This window comes from Sciurus carolinensis, chromosome 2 (assembly GCF_902686445.1).
Source record: "Sciurus carolinensis chromosome 2, mSciCar1.2, whole genome shotgun sequence".
Classification (NCBI taxonomy): Eukaryota; Metazoa; Chordata; class Mammalia; order Rodentia; family Sciuridae; genus Sciurus; species Sciurus carolinensis.
Window position 1 is genome coordinate 13,484,705 of NC_062214.1, and position 16,887 is coordinate 13,501,591.

Here is a 16,887-nt window from a genome sequence, read left to right on the forward strand (position 1 = left end):
TACTTATCCTCAGAAGATGCCCTAATTCTGTAAATTAAACAGCTCGTGTCACCCAGCATGTCCACCCCCATTTTTCTTTTTACATGTTTGAGGATTTTTTAATTACATAAGCATTATGTGAATTCATTCTCCTTTTGGAAAAAAAAATGAAGCATTATGGGAAAGCCAAACCTTCCCCACCCCAGACATTACCACTTTATATTTTTTGTACCGGGGATTGAACTCAGGGACACTGGACCACTGAGCCACATCCCCTGTCCTATTTTGTATTTTATTTAGAGACAGGGTCCCACTGAGGTGCTCACCATTGCTGAGTCTGGCTTTGCCAGACATCACCACTCTTCCAGTTTAGGTTTTCTGTGTATCCTTTTCTACCTACAGATATAATGCATATTGTATCTATACATTGATTCATAAATATTCTTCTATATGGACACACTGTATATTGTATATATACACGTATATTGCATACATTATTGCATACTCTAGGTAGCACATATCATATTGTTACGGGTATATGCATTTAAAAAGTTTTTATATCTAATGTTCCACAGCTTGCTTTTGTTTTTTCATTTGGCAATGTTTTTGAGATCCTGTTGTATAAATATATTACCATTTTATTTAGCCAGTCCTCTGCTGATGGACAGTGGAGTGGCCTCCAGTCATTCACAACCACATACAAAAAAAGCTGCAATGGACACGCGTGTGTGAACCTCCTGGGCACGTGGAAGCCATGATGCGTCTCTGGGTGCCAGACGGCTCGGCTGGGCTGGAAGGCTTGGTGGATATGACTGTCTTCCCCCTACGTCCCCAGGTTTTCCCTCCATCTCTAAAAGCAAAGCAAGTTGGGCAACTGGATAAGCTCCAGGCATGTGGTGGGAAGTTCCAGTGTCCAGTGTGCCTGTGTCCAGTGCTAGGGTTCCTCTCGAACGGCAGAGGTGGAGGCGCGGGTGCTGTGCCTGATCGGTGGCCTCCCCTCGCCCTCACTGTCACCCCTTGCAGCAGCTCCCGGCTCCCAGCCGGGTGCCCTGTGCGCGGCCATGTCCCAAGCAGGCCCAGCCTCACTGCTTCTCCTGCACTGCCACTCGGCTCTCTTTGCCGTCCTCCTGGGTGACCGGCTGGCACCCGTGCAAGGTCTCCTGCACTGGAGCAGCGGGGTTGTGGCCAGCAAAATCCTCCACAAAAATCATCTCCACAGGATCCTGCCACTGAGTCTCAGGAGGATGGAGGGCCTGGGAAGCAAGGTGTGAGGTCACCCCTAGCAGCCCGACCCTGGGAAGCAGATCCCCTCCCCAAGCCCCTTCCCCTTTCCCAGGGGGTCAGTGCTGATTCCTTGGGTGTCTCCTGCCCCCTGCTGGCCACACCGAGAGTACCAAGAAGCTTCCAGAGTGAGAGCCCGTGGATTCAAGGAGCTATCCCTCTGGCGCCCACCCATGGGACCCAGCTCCGAGCCCCCAAGGCATGGTTCCCTCGTGGTGAACGCCAGGCAAGCAGTGAAGGACAGTCCCAGTGTTAGACTTGGCCAGCGGTGCCAAGGCAGCTCCAGAGGAGGCCGGCTCTGGAGGTGTCAGCCTGGGACTGGTAAGTGGACAGAGAAAGCAAAGCTGAGACATGGCAGTGCAGGCGGGGGACAAGGGGGGACGTAGCCAGTTCTGCCACCCCATTGGCTGCAGTGACAGACCCTGAATCCGTTTTCCTGCCCCACGGGCAACAAAATCTTTCTTGCCAAAATTCTGTCCCAGAGGTGACCTACCTTATCCTTCGGCTTCTTGGCCACCTTCCCTAGAGGAGAGAAAGAAGGGAGGGGGAGCTGGGACCCAGATCAGGACCAGGCGGCCAGTGATGCAGCACCTTCTCCTCCCTCCCGCCCCTCCACCCACCTGGGGACTCACTGATATAGATAAACACCAAGAAGATGGCAAACAGGAAGATCCCCATTATGATGGGGATCACCACCAGGGCTCTTATCCGATTCCGGAAACCTGGAGAAATTGAGACTTCAGTGTGCTCCCCACACACGGTTCCTCCCGCCCCCAAGCCCAGGGCTGCCAGCAAACTCAAAATCCTCCACTGCCCGAGATCATCTGCATCAGAGGTTTTGTACATGTGTCCCTTGAGGAAATGTGGCTGCCAGGTGTCTTTAGGGTGACAAGCACAGTTTTTAATGCTTTGCGATATTTGCCAACATTTTGTAATGAGGACATTCCCTGTTAAAAGTCTGGATATCTGATCCCTAACAAATTGGGGAAATGAGGCCCCCACGAGCCAGTGTCCCCACCTGGCAGCCGTCAGCTGGAACTGAAGAGCGGCAGGCTCTCCTGCTTCCTGCCATCCCTACTCCTGAGGTCCAGCACCATTCATGTCTGGATTGTTGCTCTTATAGAAAATGCGAGAAGGGAAGACAAGTATCTCTTGTTCCTCAGTCTATTTTAAGTGGGCAAATGAAAGACCAAGAAGCAGGTGGTCTCTAAAGTAGACAAGGGATGAAACACTTCAAACAAAATTCAAAGGTACACCAGAAGACTCAGGGAGCAAAATAAATACTGTTTTGATGCCACAATTTGCAAATCTGAGGGTGGACACCAAGAGAGCCAATAATGACCCACAGGTCAGCCACCTGTTCTTTTTAAATAAAGTTTTATTGGAACCAGGGTCAAGCTTAGGGTGACATGAGGAAGGCAGGGGCATGCAAATGTGGGATCAGATTCTGTCTTTATTTAAAATTTTGCTATTTCGGTTATCACAACTTTTTGCATTTGTTTTTATTTTTAAAATATTGCATCAAAATGCTTTATCTTGGTTACAGCATTTTGATGGCACTCTGAAAACACTGCGTCTCAGGGCAAGTGCGCATCACCCCATTCCAGTCCCAGCCCTGCCAAGAGGGAGGTCAGTTTTGAGAAAAAGCAAAGACAGAAGTGTGTTTTCCTACCCCTGACCTTTTCCCCTCACTACCATGGCCAGCCCAGGCCCTGTACTGTCCGAATTGGCGATCTGTGCTATGGGCAGCCTTCTCATTCTAAAAATCAAAACTGAGGTCAACAGGGAACAGTGTCACCATGTGCTAGTACATGAAGTAAGGGTGGCAAAATAGCATTTATGAAGCACCTCCAAAGTGCAAGAACCCATGCAGGCACTGACACCAAACTACTAAGGGAGGCGTTCTTATCATCCCATTTTATAGATGAAGAAACTGAGGCTCAGGGAGGGGAAGCAACTTGCCCAGGCTCCTACAGTAAGGGGCAGAGCTGGGATACCACACCCCCAAACTGCCTCCTCCTCCGGCTTCCTTTCTCCCCCTCGTCCCCCTTCCCCTCCCCTCCTCCTCCCCCACCAGGGTCTCTGGGCTTCAGTCTCCCGCTTTAGTTCCCTCAGCTGCAGGGCCCATCCTCCAGGACTCACCACAGACAGCATCGGTCATGTTAGTTCCCGCCTGGAGTTCCACCAGGTCCTTGGTTTCACAGCTGTGCAGACACGTGTACATACACATATGGGCATGCATAAGCACACACGAAGAGAGAGAGAGATAGTGAGTCTCCCCCACCATCAGTCACCAACCCCAGAGGGAGGCAGTCAAGGACCAGGAAGTTCAGGTCCACCAGCACAGGTTCCATGGAACACCCCACCCTGGTTATCATGGGAAGGACACAGACCATTCCTACGCAACTCACAGGTGCAAAGAAAACACAATGGCACATCTCAGAGGAGTAATAAACAGTGGGGTCAGTAGTAAGTGCCAAGCTCCGGGATACAGGCTAAAGTGAAATGGCATCCAGAGGCAGGATCCAGCATGACTGGAGTAGAGAGAGGCTGTGCTGAGTTTAGGAAGGGTTTCTCAACCTTGGCACCAGTGACCCCCTTTGCTGGATGATTCTGGGTCGGGGGGACGGTCCTGAGCATGGTAAGATGTTTAGCAGCGTCCCTGGGCTCTACCCACTAGGTGCCAGTAGCATCCCTCTCCCCAGTTGTGACAGAAAGGTGTCCAGACATGGTGTCCCTCAGGGAGCAAATCTGTCCCTGGTTGAGAAGCTCTGGCTTAAGAGTCTTGCAGAAAGGCTTCCTCGTAGAAAGAAGATCTGAGAGGCCCTGAGGATGTGAAATTAGAGCAGCAGCGCATTCCAACTAAGCAGGACAGCACTAATGGAGGGAAACCAGGCGGTGGCTTGTAGGATGGTGCCAGGGAACTACGGAAAAAACAGATCTGATAACCAGCCTATGCAGCTGGGCATCTCACCAGCATTCACCAGATAACCTACCTAGTGGGAGAATTGGCCGCCAACCAGCGGGCCCAGAGGAGGAGGAACGGCACAAGAGTGGCCAGCCAGGAGGCATGGCAAGAACCCTGATAGGAGATGAGAGCTGGTCCCGGGTAGTCCCAGTAGGAGCGGGGGAGCAGACGAAGGACATCACAGAGGAAAGCACACTGAAGGCAGGCAAGAGAGAGCATCCTAAAAATCAATAAAAGAAGCTGGGCACGGTGGTGCACACCTGTAATCCCAGCAACTCGGGAGGCTGAGGTAGGAGGATCGCCAGTTCAAAGCCAGCCTCAGCAACTTAGCAAGGCCCTAAGCAACTCAGCAAGACCCTGTTTCTAAATAAAATACAAAATAGGGTTGGAGATGTGACTCAGTGATCAGGTGGCCCCAAGTTCAATCCCTAGTACCAAATAAATAAGTAAAAGAGAGAGGGGGACAGGGGGTGGATAGAGAACCAGCTGAAGAGGAGACACTAGAGGCAGGGGGACCAGTGAGGTGGTGAAGGTATCACCAGATGACAATGATGAGGCCCCAACTAAAGTAATGACTCTGGAGAGAACAAGGAGACCCAGGCCAGATGAAGAGGACCTGGTGACCAAATCTGGAGTTGGAGGTAAGGAGGGAGGCCCGGGGGGCGACTGTCCAGAGCCACGTGCAGAGTGCCCTCTCTCACAGGGTGAGGGGAGCGGGTGGTGGGTCCACTCTGGAAGCAGAGTTTGAGGTGCTGGTGAGTCACTGCAGAGAAGCGAACATCCAGCAGCTGGACATGATGGTCTGGGACCCAGGAGATGGATCCAAACAGGAGATGTTGCTTGGAGGCCACGGGAGGGAGATGGGAGTTGGGGCCATGGATACACAGAGACGGCCCAAGGAAGGTGAGCAAAGTGGTCAGAGAGCCCAGAACAGAGCCAAGGAAAGCACCGAAGGAGCAGGAAAATGAGGGGGGCGGACAGAGGCTCCGAAGGAGGCATCCCGATTCCCTCAAAGGGAGCTTCGGGAAGATCAGGAGGTCAACAGCGTCTGTCACACTCAGAACAGACAAGAACGCTGGAAGTGCCCACAAGGTTAGCGGCAGTCACTCCACAGCTGTTTCATAACACGTATGGAAGTGGGGAGCAGAGACTGACGGACAGTGGCTGCAGAGATTGAGGCAGGGCCTAGGCGGCCCTTGCGGCTTAGTCCTTATACCTTGTCCAAGGGTGACACTTTTCAAAAGCAGATGACACATTGGAGAAGAAGCCGTCTGGGCAGGGTTCACAGATGGTGTCAGAAGTCCCTGTACCTGAGAGCAGGTGGGAGGGGACATTAACCATCACGGTGGACCACTTGTCTGGCTCTCAAGAGAGCCAGTGGACAGAGAGCAGGAAGAGGCCCTGTGGAGAGCTGCCCCGACAGCTGCAGCCGGGACTCCCTGCCGCCTCCCAGGCACACACCTGGAGGCAGGATGCAGGAGGCCCCGCTTCCTGCGCCTTCTAGCAGGAAACCCACCGAGGCCAACGTCTCCCTTCCCTCCACCTCTGGAGCTGGGCCCACTGCCCCCAGCTCCTCTCTCCTCCCTCCAGAGCTGATCCCCAGACAGACCACTTACCAAGACGCTTGACCCCAAGCCCAGGGCCACACGAGGTGTGCTGGGCACAGCTCTCGCAGGCGCTGCTGGTACAGTGCCGGCCGTCCTCGCAGGTGCAGGTGGTGTCTGTCTCTGAGTTGCCCTCCCTCTCGACCCGGAGCCCTAGATCTGAGCACAACGGGCAGGGAGGATGGGAGCCCTGCTGGGCCATGCTGGGGCCCCGTTCCTCAGGCTGCCTGCTATTTCTCTTAGACCCTCTTCCAAGCAGAGAGCCCGCAATCCACTCATTCAACAACCAGTCCAACCCGGACTCCCACCAATCAGAACAGGCCTGGCTACCGAAATCAAAGTGGCTGCACTGTCAGAAACATCAATCGGGTTCCCCAGTGTCCCTTCCCCCGAAGCCCACGCACTGGGGTCGCAGTATTTGTGCTCGTGACAGCGTCTGTCTCTGTTCCAGGTGTCAGAGAACTCGCCTTTACTGCAGGGAAGGCACTGGGTGGCCGTGAGCGCTGAGCAGTCATTCACCAGCTTCTCTCCTGGAAAACAGCAGGAAATGGGCAGCCCGGGCCCATCAGGTCCTAGGCACAACACGATCAGGTCAGGCTTTCAGGTGGGGGTTCAAAGGTCAAAGTCCCAGACCTGTCATGGTCTGATGGCGGAAATGGAAGAGACAGGACCCCGGGTTGGAGTAGGGAGAGGTTTACCAGGCAGAGAGGGAACCAGAACATTCTGACAGCAGGACAGAGAAAGGAAATGGGTTGTTTCAGACTCCAGTTTATAGTTAATATGTGGAATCTGCGTCTGCCAGAAAACCAAGAGGAATCCCACAACGGGACTAGAGGGTTGGCGTCTCACCTGGTCGGCACTTAGTACAGCACTGACTGTTTAGTAGGTACTGGTTTTCTCTGCATTCAGTGGGTGGCTCTGGGTAGACCTAAAACAAAATTTTCTTGAAGTTTCTGCTGTCACCTCCTTGGCAGGAAGGTGGGAAGTTGGCCCGGACCGAGGTTAAAACTGATTCGGAAGTCCCAAACAAAATGAAGCCCACATAGTACTAGGTGTGTTCGTCTTTAACTAAAGTGTCAAGTGATTTGATTTTTCAAGTACCCAAGACTCATTCTGGTATTTTACACAGCAATACACTGGAAACTCAGTATACTCTGAACTGAACAGATCTGCTTGACTCCCGGGTATTTCCTCTTCCCAAAGACGCAACAGGTGGAAGGACTCCGATGCCTCCCCTGGATCCTGAGGTTGGCTGGTTTCAGAGGATCCCGGTCCTGGGTGGGGCTACAGAGACGCAGCCTCCTCCCATCTTCCCATCTCCAACCCCAGCAGGGCTTCTCCCTCCAACTCCCCTCGGACTCCTCCACAGGTTTGCTCACCACACCCCTCCCGCACAAAATGCTCGGATTGCGAAGCTGGAAGGATTGAATCCAATTCTTTCATTTTACAGATCACCAGAGAGGCTGGGTCACTCGGCCAGGGTCCCACCGGGACAGAATCCACAGGTTGCAATACACCTTCTCTCCACTGATTGTTTGACCTGCACCATTTCTACCACGTCCACCCATGCTGTTTCCACCACGTTCCACCCAGGTTCTTCATTGCTTCTCACTCATTTAAATACATTTCTTTTAAATGCAAACCTCATGTCATCACCATGAGAGAACCAGTATCACTTCTCATAAATAAAAGGAAACCCTAAAAATAAATTTGACAGAACTAAAACAATGCTATTAAACCCCAGCTGTTTGCTTTGCTAGCTGAAAGCCCTCTACCATAGGACTGCTCTTGATTTTAGTTAAAAAGGAGGATTAGCAAGCCCCTGAGAGGCATTAACTGTACTTTAGCTTCAGAGACTTCCTCCTTGGAAAAAGGAGAAGGATTTTTAAAAGAACTGTAAAGAGTCTATATTTAGCTCTAGATCCATGTGCTTCCTAAAACCATCCCACACTTTGAGAACAACCAGGGAAAAGAGGGTAGGTTTGAGAATCAGACAGCTTTAAGCTCTGGACTTTGTAACACTTACTAGTTATTTTTTCCTCTGGCTTTCAAGATGGGAGTAATGATATCTGCTGTGCAGGTTGGATTGTGAAGATGAGAAAGAACACACTTATACAGCTTTGTGTGTAGCCCATTAAATGGCAGTTTTACTCACCACATATAGATGAGTGTCTGCTTGGATGCCCAGCACCCTAGCTAACTGTCTGTCCGGGATCCAGCTAATTAGTAGCTCTCACTCAACCTGGATTGCTGAGAAAACTACTTACCAAAATATGCATCTTATCCCAAATTGGGAAGAAAAGGGAAAAGGCTACCACCCCAACAGCACATCAGAAGCCCCCGCCAGTGAACACGGACCTTCCCACCACACTCCCAGAGCAATGAAGTTCCTTGATGCCATCTTCAATCAAAAATTCATATGCAGGTTCTACCATTCCATACCCGTGAGACTGTTGGCAAGACAATTACCCTTTCTGAGCCTCAGTCTGCACATTTGTATAATGGGGGAGTTGAGAAAAGCCAGATGGAGAATACATGTGGAATTTTTCTCAGAGTTCCATATGCTGGAAGACCTTGATAAATAGATCCTACCTATCCAGCCCCTACCAGGAGCCCATATGAAGGGTTATGGGAGCATACTGCTCTTGAGAGGCCCTGACCACCCTGCACTGCTTCCTCCTGCTCTTCCTCAGCCCCTCCCACAAGCCCCTTCCACTCTCTCCAGTTCCACCCTCCTCCCGTCTCCCTTCTCCCGAAAAGCCTTTGGAGTGAAAATGAAACCTTGGGACCAAAGCAGCTTCCCCCTCGGTGTTTTCCCTTGCTGGTGGATCATTCCTGTCCAGGCCTTATTGCAGAATCTAGAGTCCCTGAAAGTAGGGGGAGGCCAGAGGGACTGGGATGAGAGGACCAGGGACTCGGGGAATTCCCAGGCTCCAGAATGAGGAACTACAAAAATACATTTAAACCAAAAGTGAATCGAGTGTGAGCTTCTGAAAATCCCGGAGATATGCTTGGTTGGGTCAGAGCTCTTCTGGTGCCTGGAGAATCCCCTGCTGGTCTTCTAACCCTTTCTTGGGTCCCCAGGGGTCCCCTAAGTCACCTCAGATTCAAGAGGTAGAGACATGCATAGCCTTGGGGATTCCTTCTAGGTTGTCTCGCCCAGGATAAGGGGGCAGCGTAGAAACACCTTGCCTTCTCACAAAAGCACCCACCCCTTGTTTCCACAAGATGCCCTGGAAGAAAGCAGCCCCAGCTGGCAAGGAAATGATAACCACTGGAGGCTGGCCTCTGTCCACAACGGGAAAGGGACCGGAAAACGGCCAGACCCGCCCCTTCCCTTGGCCAGCCCCTTTCCCGCCCTCTGAAACGCCTTCCAGTTCCCGTGGACAGCCTTTGAGGCAAACCGGACCCCAGCCCTTTGATCGGATAAAAGCTGGGGTTCCCTACACCCCAACCCATCCACGCAGAATACACACGTTTGGGCGAGCAGTGCCCTCCCTTCTGTGGGCTACCCCGGACCTCAGGCCTCTAGGTGAAGGGCAGCCCACCTCACTTTCAGCCAGGATCGGGGGTACCTTGCCCAGCTTCCACACACCCTCCTGTGCGCGCTCCCCACCCGCAAATCAGCTTCGAAGGTCTCTTCCCCGAGGTCTGGCTTCTCTCCTCCCCGTTCCGCACTCTAAAATCTGAAACTCTCGTCGGATCGGGGCATAAACTACTCACCGCGGTCAAAATGCAGCTCCAGAGGACGCACTGCAGAGGCAGAAGAACCATGGCGAGGTGAGACGCGGCGGCTGCGGCACAGGTACTCGTGCGCGGCGTCCAGTAACTCCCCAGCCCCAGCCTGGGGCCCCGCCCAGGAAAGGGGCGGGAGTCTTCGAGGACCAATCGTGGCCAGCCGGGGGGCGGTGCCCCTGGCTCCTCGCGCTTCAGGATTTCCCCAGGACAATCCCAGGACTCGAATTCCCTGCGGGAGTTTAAGGGCGCTCCTCCGCCCATGGAGGAGGACCGAGGTCCTCAGGAGAGCCCTTCCTCTCGTCCCCAGGACCCACAAAAGCCACGGAGAGGCGGGCTAAGAGCCAGCAGGTTCCAAGGGGACGGAGAGAGGGGACAGGGATCTCAGTGGGTGCTGGGGTTCGCCACCGAGACCTCCGCGGCTCTCCCCCGCGCTGCCTCCGGGAATCCCGGCAGAACCGAAAGCATCCCCGCCGGGGATAGAGAGACTTGAGGAAGTTCCCCTACCATCGTCACCCAGAAAACGGGAAGGCCACCGCTGGAGTTCGGCGAGCAGTTTCAAGGAAACGGCTTTCCCAATTCAGTTTCGCTCTCTTTCAAAGGAAATTCCCTTGCGTGGGCGCAGCGTCCCAGCCTCCCCGCCCACGCATCCACGCATCCATGCTTCCCCTCCGGATTCTGTTCCACCCCAGCTCTCCCCAGCTCCTGGAGACAGGCTTTTACGAAGAGTGGACCAGCCTTTCGTGGGACCCCTTGAAAATGTTAGAAGACCTGAGGCTTCCTTTGTGCCTACGTTTCCCAGAGTCCAGTCCCGTCCCCTTCCCCAAGCCATTCTGGAACCTAACAGGTTAACGCTGCCCTGCAGCTTGGATCACGGGGGTTCTGGTCCAGGCTGTGTCACTGATGCACTGAGTTCCCTTGGGCCTCGATTTTCTCCCCAGGAAACCTGAGTAGCTTGAACCCGAAATGACGCCCTCTAAGCTCTGAAGTTCTGGGCCAGGCTGCACAGATCCGGGAGAACGGGAGAAGAGGGAGTCACTAACCCCTTTCTCCTGATCTTTGTTGTAAAGGGCACATTTGCAGCACTTGTGAATTCTACCTCTGTCATCCATCACCTCTGCCATTGTTCTAATTCCAAAGCGCATCATCTTTCATCCGGACTGTGCTAACAATCTCACCCATTTGGGGAATATTTGTTGAGCACCTACAACCCCCTAGGAGACAATTCCCCCTGCCCCGCTTCCCAGGCCTATGGTAATTCCCTTGGTAAACTCCACATCTGATCTGACGGGGCACTTTCCTTATTAGACACCTCTTTGGGCTCCCTGTTCCTTCCAAACTCCTGATCCTATTGAATCAAACCCTTGCCTGCTCAGACCCAACCTCTCCAGCCTTGATCCATTTCTGCCCTGTCTTTCCAGGCCCCTAATTCTCAGCCGTGTTCCTCCTGCCCCCAATTCTCAAATACGCAATTACTTTTGCTTACTCTTTTCTTCACTCTGTCTTGCTCCTTCCTTCCGTCCCTTCTTTCTGAAACCAGTTTAGATGTTGCCTCCTCTTAGGCCTTCCCCAAGTTCCTGAAACAGAGGTAGCACTCCGCCCATCCTGCCTGCCTGCTGGGTTCCTGGGCGGTATTAGCATGCCAACTCCTCATCCATCTGCCTGGTCCCAGTTGGTTGTGAACTTCTGGGAACCTGGACTGAATCTATCCAGTCCTGGGCACCAAATATGACACTAGTTTGTTGAATGAATGTAAAGAAATGAGTGAGCCGGTTCAGAACTTCTGATCCTCTGCAAAAAAAGGGGTGCAATGTTACCAACGCAGATGTCAAGCTTCAGTGGCCCCCCTGGATAGAAAAGATAAAAAACAGATGCAAAATGACCAGCAACAGTAAATCAGGATCCATGGGTCTTCATTAAAGTCACCCAAAAATGGCCAGGATAACAAGAAGATTAAAATATCATTTCCCTTTTTGACCCTCTTTGGAGAAAAAAAAAAAAAAAAAAACAGTATTAATTCATTTTGGGGGGGCATTACTATAATAACTTCAGCCATTAATTATTCCTTATTTGCTTGATTCTGAAATTGGGCCCTTCACGAAACTGCCTGGGGAAGCAAGTATACAGAATTAAAACATTAATTATATTATATAAAACATATCATAGCAGCAATTAAAGCAGCTTAAATTAATGTATGAAAGAATAAATAGTAGCCTTCGGGTTGCCCCATGGGGCGCAGACCAGACAAGATAAAGGAAGATATTTCCGTACATGCACATCCCGAGGAGACGTGCTGGCAGAGAGGCCCAGAGAAGGCGGAGAGTGTGCTGGAAGACAGCAAGGAGATGATTTAAGGGAGGTGGCGATAGTCAGCGTCCCATCAAAGAGGGAAATGATCGAAGGTTCATCGAGAGAAGTATGGCAAAGGACATTGGAGAGCAGAGACCCAGGATTTTGGAATCACAGGGAAAATGACCTTTGTATGGGGCACAGGGCCAGATGAATGAGTGAGGAACATGTGCGAAGGTCAAGAGTCCTCAGGGCTCCCGGAGTCTGGAGACCAGGACGTCCTGCCTAATATGCAAATCCAGTTGTGTTCCTGCTGAGTTTGAAGTAACTTCCTAAGCTCCTAGGATTGCAAGGCCTGGGCTTCCTGGCCTGTGTCTTTCGCCAGCCTTCCAGCCTTCCGTGTGATGCTCCAGCCTCACTCCCTAACTACCACATTGTCATTGCTGCCTGGAGAGTCCTTCCACTCTCCTTTCAGAGCTAGGCTCCAATGCCCCTCCCTTCAGAAGTCCTCCCCAGCAGCCAACCCAGGAGCCAACCCAGGGTGCACACCCAGCTCCCCGGCTCCCTGGAAACCCTGCAGCTGCTTACCTGAGACTCCAGCTGCTCGACCACACTGTACTTCAATTATTCTGCTTATTTATGGAACCAGTGTATTGAACCGACTCAGCTCCGTGGGGCATAATAACGAAGCTTTTCCCCCTAATCTCTGCCTTCAGCCATGCTGTGTTGAATTTCCCTTTCCCGTCCCTTAATGACATCTTGGGCAGATTGCATTACTTTTGGATCACTTTCTGTTGTTAACCTCCATCCTTTGAAGCTTTATTCTGAAACTCAATTTAAGTCTCATTTTATCTTTTCTTCTGTGCATCCAAGGGTTGACTTGAGCCAGGACCCTGTCTTTCTAGAAGTAAAATCAGGGGACGGGGGAAGGGCCCATTGCGAGATGTACCCTAGCACCCTCCCCTTGTTGAAATATGGAGGAGGGAGGAGGAAAGGGTAAACACCTATGCCCACGTCCAGCCCCTGTATGAACCTCCTCTGTTGGCTGACACTCATTGCGTAGAGTGACAAGTGTCCATTTAGGGTTTCTCACAGGACACAGGAGCAAGTTTCATGAGGGCTGCTCCTCTGTTTAGTATGCAGCTCTGGCCTGGCCCCTCCTACCTTGTTGCCCAAACACCTGAGTCCGGCCACTGGTGGGACCCTCTCGCCCAGTCAGCTTGCTTGGGTGAGCCATCAAAAGCTGCTCCAGGATGGCTAATTACTGCAGTGTCCACCCGACCCTCGGGAACACAGGTATCCTGGCCAGCTGCTTTGCTATGCCCCCTCTTTCCACCTGTCTTCTCCCTGGCTAAGATAGGCACCGTCTACTGCCAAGTAGACTCCCATCAGGGAACAGCATCCCACCATCCCCTTCTTGCAGGAGAGACCTCCTTCAAGCCTCCTTACACACATCCGTTACTTGGACACCCTTCCAAGTAAGGGAGAAGAATTACGCCCCCCCCACCCCCGTGTTCATTCTATACTCCTCAATAAAACAATCAAATCCCCCCTAGGGGATTATTCTATGAGCAAGGAAGAGAAAATTGGGTATCTGGCTAGTGGGTGTAGAGCCAGTTCTGCGTCTTTTAGTAAACACTGGAGGGGAAGTATCTGTCTAGAATCCAGGGTACCTGGACTGTTGACCAGGGTGGGGACTGTTGACTTTGGCCATGGGTCATATTTGCCAATTCCTAAAAAACAGGGAACTCTCACATGATAACCTCTGGCCTGGGCCATTCCTCACTTCTCACTTGATTGTCACAATCCTCTTCCCAACCGGATGCCCACCCAGAGCCCAGGCACATGGCAGATACTGATCAGGAACTTATTGGGCTAAGGAAGGACTGTAAAGTAGTGAGACTGGAGGAATCCATCCGGACCCCCTGCTCACCCCTCACCGTCCCGAAGGCTGCTGTCTCCACTAGGTGACCAATGCTCCAGCTGGGATTCCCAGCCTAACTGTAGACAAAAATCTTTCCTCTGAGCTCAGCAGAGGTGAGCTGGAATTTATCAAAAGGAACTAAGAAACGTAGGAAAGACCCCAACCCAGGATGTGGAAAACCCGAATGCCTACAAAATAGGTGGGCAAAGTGCTGGGCAGAGCATAGCATTGTTTGTCGTGATCTGGTTAAAGCTGCTCACCAACCGCTGGTTCTGATCCCCAGACAAGGCCTGCTCCTCAGCCCTCTCAGGCTCTCCTGTCTGCCTCTGGCTGAAGGGAAGGGGATCCCAGTTCCTCACCACAGCCTCAAGATCCGGAGTGACCTGCTGTCGCCTGGCCTCTCCGTTCACTGCCCACTTGCATGCCATCTCCAACCATCCAGCCCTCTGGGCCCCCACCTCTGAGCTTCGTGCTTTTCCTCCCCCTCCTCATCCGCCGGTCCTTCCTCCCCACTCAGGCCTGGGGCACATGGCGTCTCCTCAAGGAGGCCTATTCTGGCCACTCATCTAAAGGGAGTTCCCTCCATTCCAGCGCACCTCCCCACCATGGCCCTCTCTCAGAAGACAGAGCTTATGAACCTAACGGAAGAGAACATGATTAGAAGGCAGTCAGGCAGATCATGGGGTTGACAGGAAGGCCGAAGACTCAGGCCCACACTGCAGGAGGCAAGGCACAGAGAAGACTCTGCCAGGGAAAGGTTCTGACAGCCGTCTCTGTGCTGGTCGGCCTCTGAGGTAGCTGCCAATGACCCCTGCCTAGTCCTCTTTCTCTCCTTTTGCATCAGGGTTGGCCTGTGTCACCAAAAGTAATCAGCAGGAGTAATGGTAGGTCACATCTGCATTCAAGTTATAAAAGTCCCGAGACTTCCATCTTGTGTTCTCTCTCTCTCTCTCTCTTTCCCATCAGGCCCTCTGGGAAGTCTGCCTGTCATGTCTATTGGGCAGCCTATGCAGAAACCTATGTGACGAGGAACTGGAGCTCTAGCAACTGGCCATTCTAAGACCTTATAAGTGGACCCTCCAGTCTAGACAAGTCCCATTTGATTCCGGTCCCAGCTGGTGCCTGGATGACAGCCTATGTGAGACCCCTGGCCAGAGTCAACCAACTAAGCTGCTTCTGGAAATCCTGACCCCAGAAACTGTGAGGTAATGGATGTCTGTTTTTTCAGGCCATTAGATTTGGGGTTATTTCTTATACAGCAATAGATAACTAATAAAAACTCCAACTGATCCTGAACTTGAACATCGATCTTTCCAAGCCTCAAAGTCTTGGGGTGCATCCCTTGGCTTGCATCCTACATTCTGGCTGCCCGAAGGTGGGAAGAACAACATGTTATTTCCTGGATTCCTTGGTGGGACCTCTGCCCTTTCCCCTCAAGTAAGGAAAGACATGCGGAGCCACCAAGAGGGTCCGTTTGGCCTGCAGATTTCCTTCAGAACACTCTCCACTGCTTGTCCTTCTCTGTGCAGGAGGGAGTTTTCCTTTTTCCCCCTTCTTCTCCTAAAGTCTGGGTGTATCAAGCCCCAAAACTAAAGGAGGAAGATACTCTTTGACCCAATAATGTAGGGGACATGTCCTTAAAAAAATCAAAAGCCTGATTACCTTAAAAATAGAAAGACCCATGAGAAGGCAAGTTCTTTCATTGAATTAATGGCAGAAAAAGTTTGGGAATTGGGATCATTCTGCATCTTTTCACATGGCCATGGTCCAGTGAATAATCGTGCCCATCCCACTCATTCACAGAAAGATAGATAGATAGATAGATAGATAGATAGATAGATAGACAGACAGATAGATAATCAAACAGACACTTCATTATGAGCCAAATGATAATCCACAGTTGTGTATTGAAATGAAATCAATGTTTGCATTTGTACAAGGACCTTTTGGTCCTTGCCTGTTGTTACATTTAGATTTTTTTTCTGGGGATATCATAGATAGATTTCCTGTTTTACATTTTTCTATAACATTCCACTGTGTACTTTTTCTACTTTTTGGATATCGCTTTCTTTCTCCTTTATCGGTCTTTACACTCCCCTCTTCATAATGCTCTGGTAGGTATCCTTCTACACATTTAAGAATGTACCTGTTCATTTCATAAGAAAAGGAATTTTTATCATTTTTCTGAAGCCACTTTTCCCACTTAAAAATATTTCATGGAAATAATTTCAAGCCATCATGTACAGATCTCAGAGATTCTTTTTAAAATATCCGTGTGGTATTTCATGGGGTGCCTTGTCACCGCTGATTCTTCTGTCCTGTTGGTGTTCACCCTTAGGTGGCATCCAGGATTTCACTGCTGCAAAGCGTGCAGCAACAACACATACCCTTGAACACACGTGTGTGGGCACTTGTGTTTCTGTGTCTGTGGAACAGAGTTCTAGAAGGAATTTGTGGATTGTGTATATTGTCAATGCTAATGGATATTTAAACCTCACATTTGAAGGGACCTCTACTTTGCAGCCATCACTAAATGTTATCATTCATTTTAATATTTGACGATTTGTGAGTGAAAGATAATTCATCATTGCTTTAACTTCCATTTCCCCAGTTATCAGGGAAGTTGAGTATCTTATCAGATGTTTATCAACCATTTGGACCTCCTATTCTATGAACTAATCATATGTATCCCTTGCCCAATTTTCTATTAAATTGTCTTCATTATCAGCTCCGTTTAATCATATATTCATTCAGCTAACATTTACTGAGCACTTACTATGTGTCACATGTTGGGGTTGGAGTATTCAAGTAGAAAATGTCACAGTCCTAATGAAGAGCTCTTTGTATAATATTGATACTAATCTTTCCCTCTGTTACCCATGTTGAAAATCAAATGTTTGATTCTTCCTCTGGACTCCCTCCACAGACATACTCTGCAGACTGTAATCACTTTGGTTTCAGGTTTTATGATATGAAATACTCAGTACTGGGCACCACTGGCCATTAATTTGTTAAGGCAGGAACTTAGCACGTAGCACACGCCCCTGGGCAGCACCTGCTGTTTCCCCGCACTCAGGTCCTGCATGTGCTCAGTTTATTCCCTACTT

The 16,887-nt window shown here is 50.9% G+C and overlaps 1 protein-coding gene across 3 annotated transcripts; it reads right to left on the bottom strand.

The window, feature by feature from the left end:
• Positions 1–202: 202 nt before the first annotated feature.
• On the bottom strand, positions 203–10,087 carry Cd40 (CD40 molecule). 3 transcript variants are annotated; one of them, XM_047542551.1, is made up of 9 exons: positions 9,556–10,087; positions 6,682–6,760; positions 6,237–6,362; positions 5,845–5,991; positions 5,445–5,538; positions 3,403–3,464; positions 1,881–1,982; positions 1,754–1,782; positions 203–1,232 (listed from the first exon to the last, which is right to left on the bottom strand). In XM_047542551.1, exons 1-9 carry the CDS (start codon positions 9,829–9,831, stop codon positions 1,062–1,064), a joined length of 1,086 nt encoding a protein of 361 aa, XP_047398507.1. In that variant the 5' UTR covers positions 9,832–10,087; the 3' UTR covers positions 203–1,061. The 3 variants fall into 3 exon arrangements, with proteins under 3 accessions (XP_047398507.1, XP_047398509.1, XP_047398508.1); XM_047542552.1 differs by having other exon boundaries at positions 209–1,232; positions 1,893–1,982; positions 9,556–10,084; XM_047542553.1 differs by lacking the exon at positions 1,881–1,982.
• Positions 10,088–16,887: the final 6,800 nt, after the last annotated feature.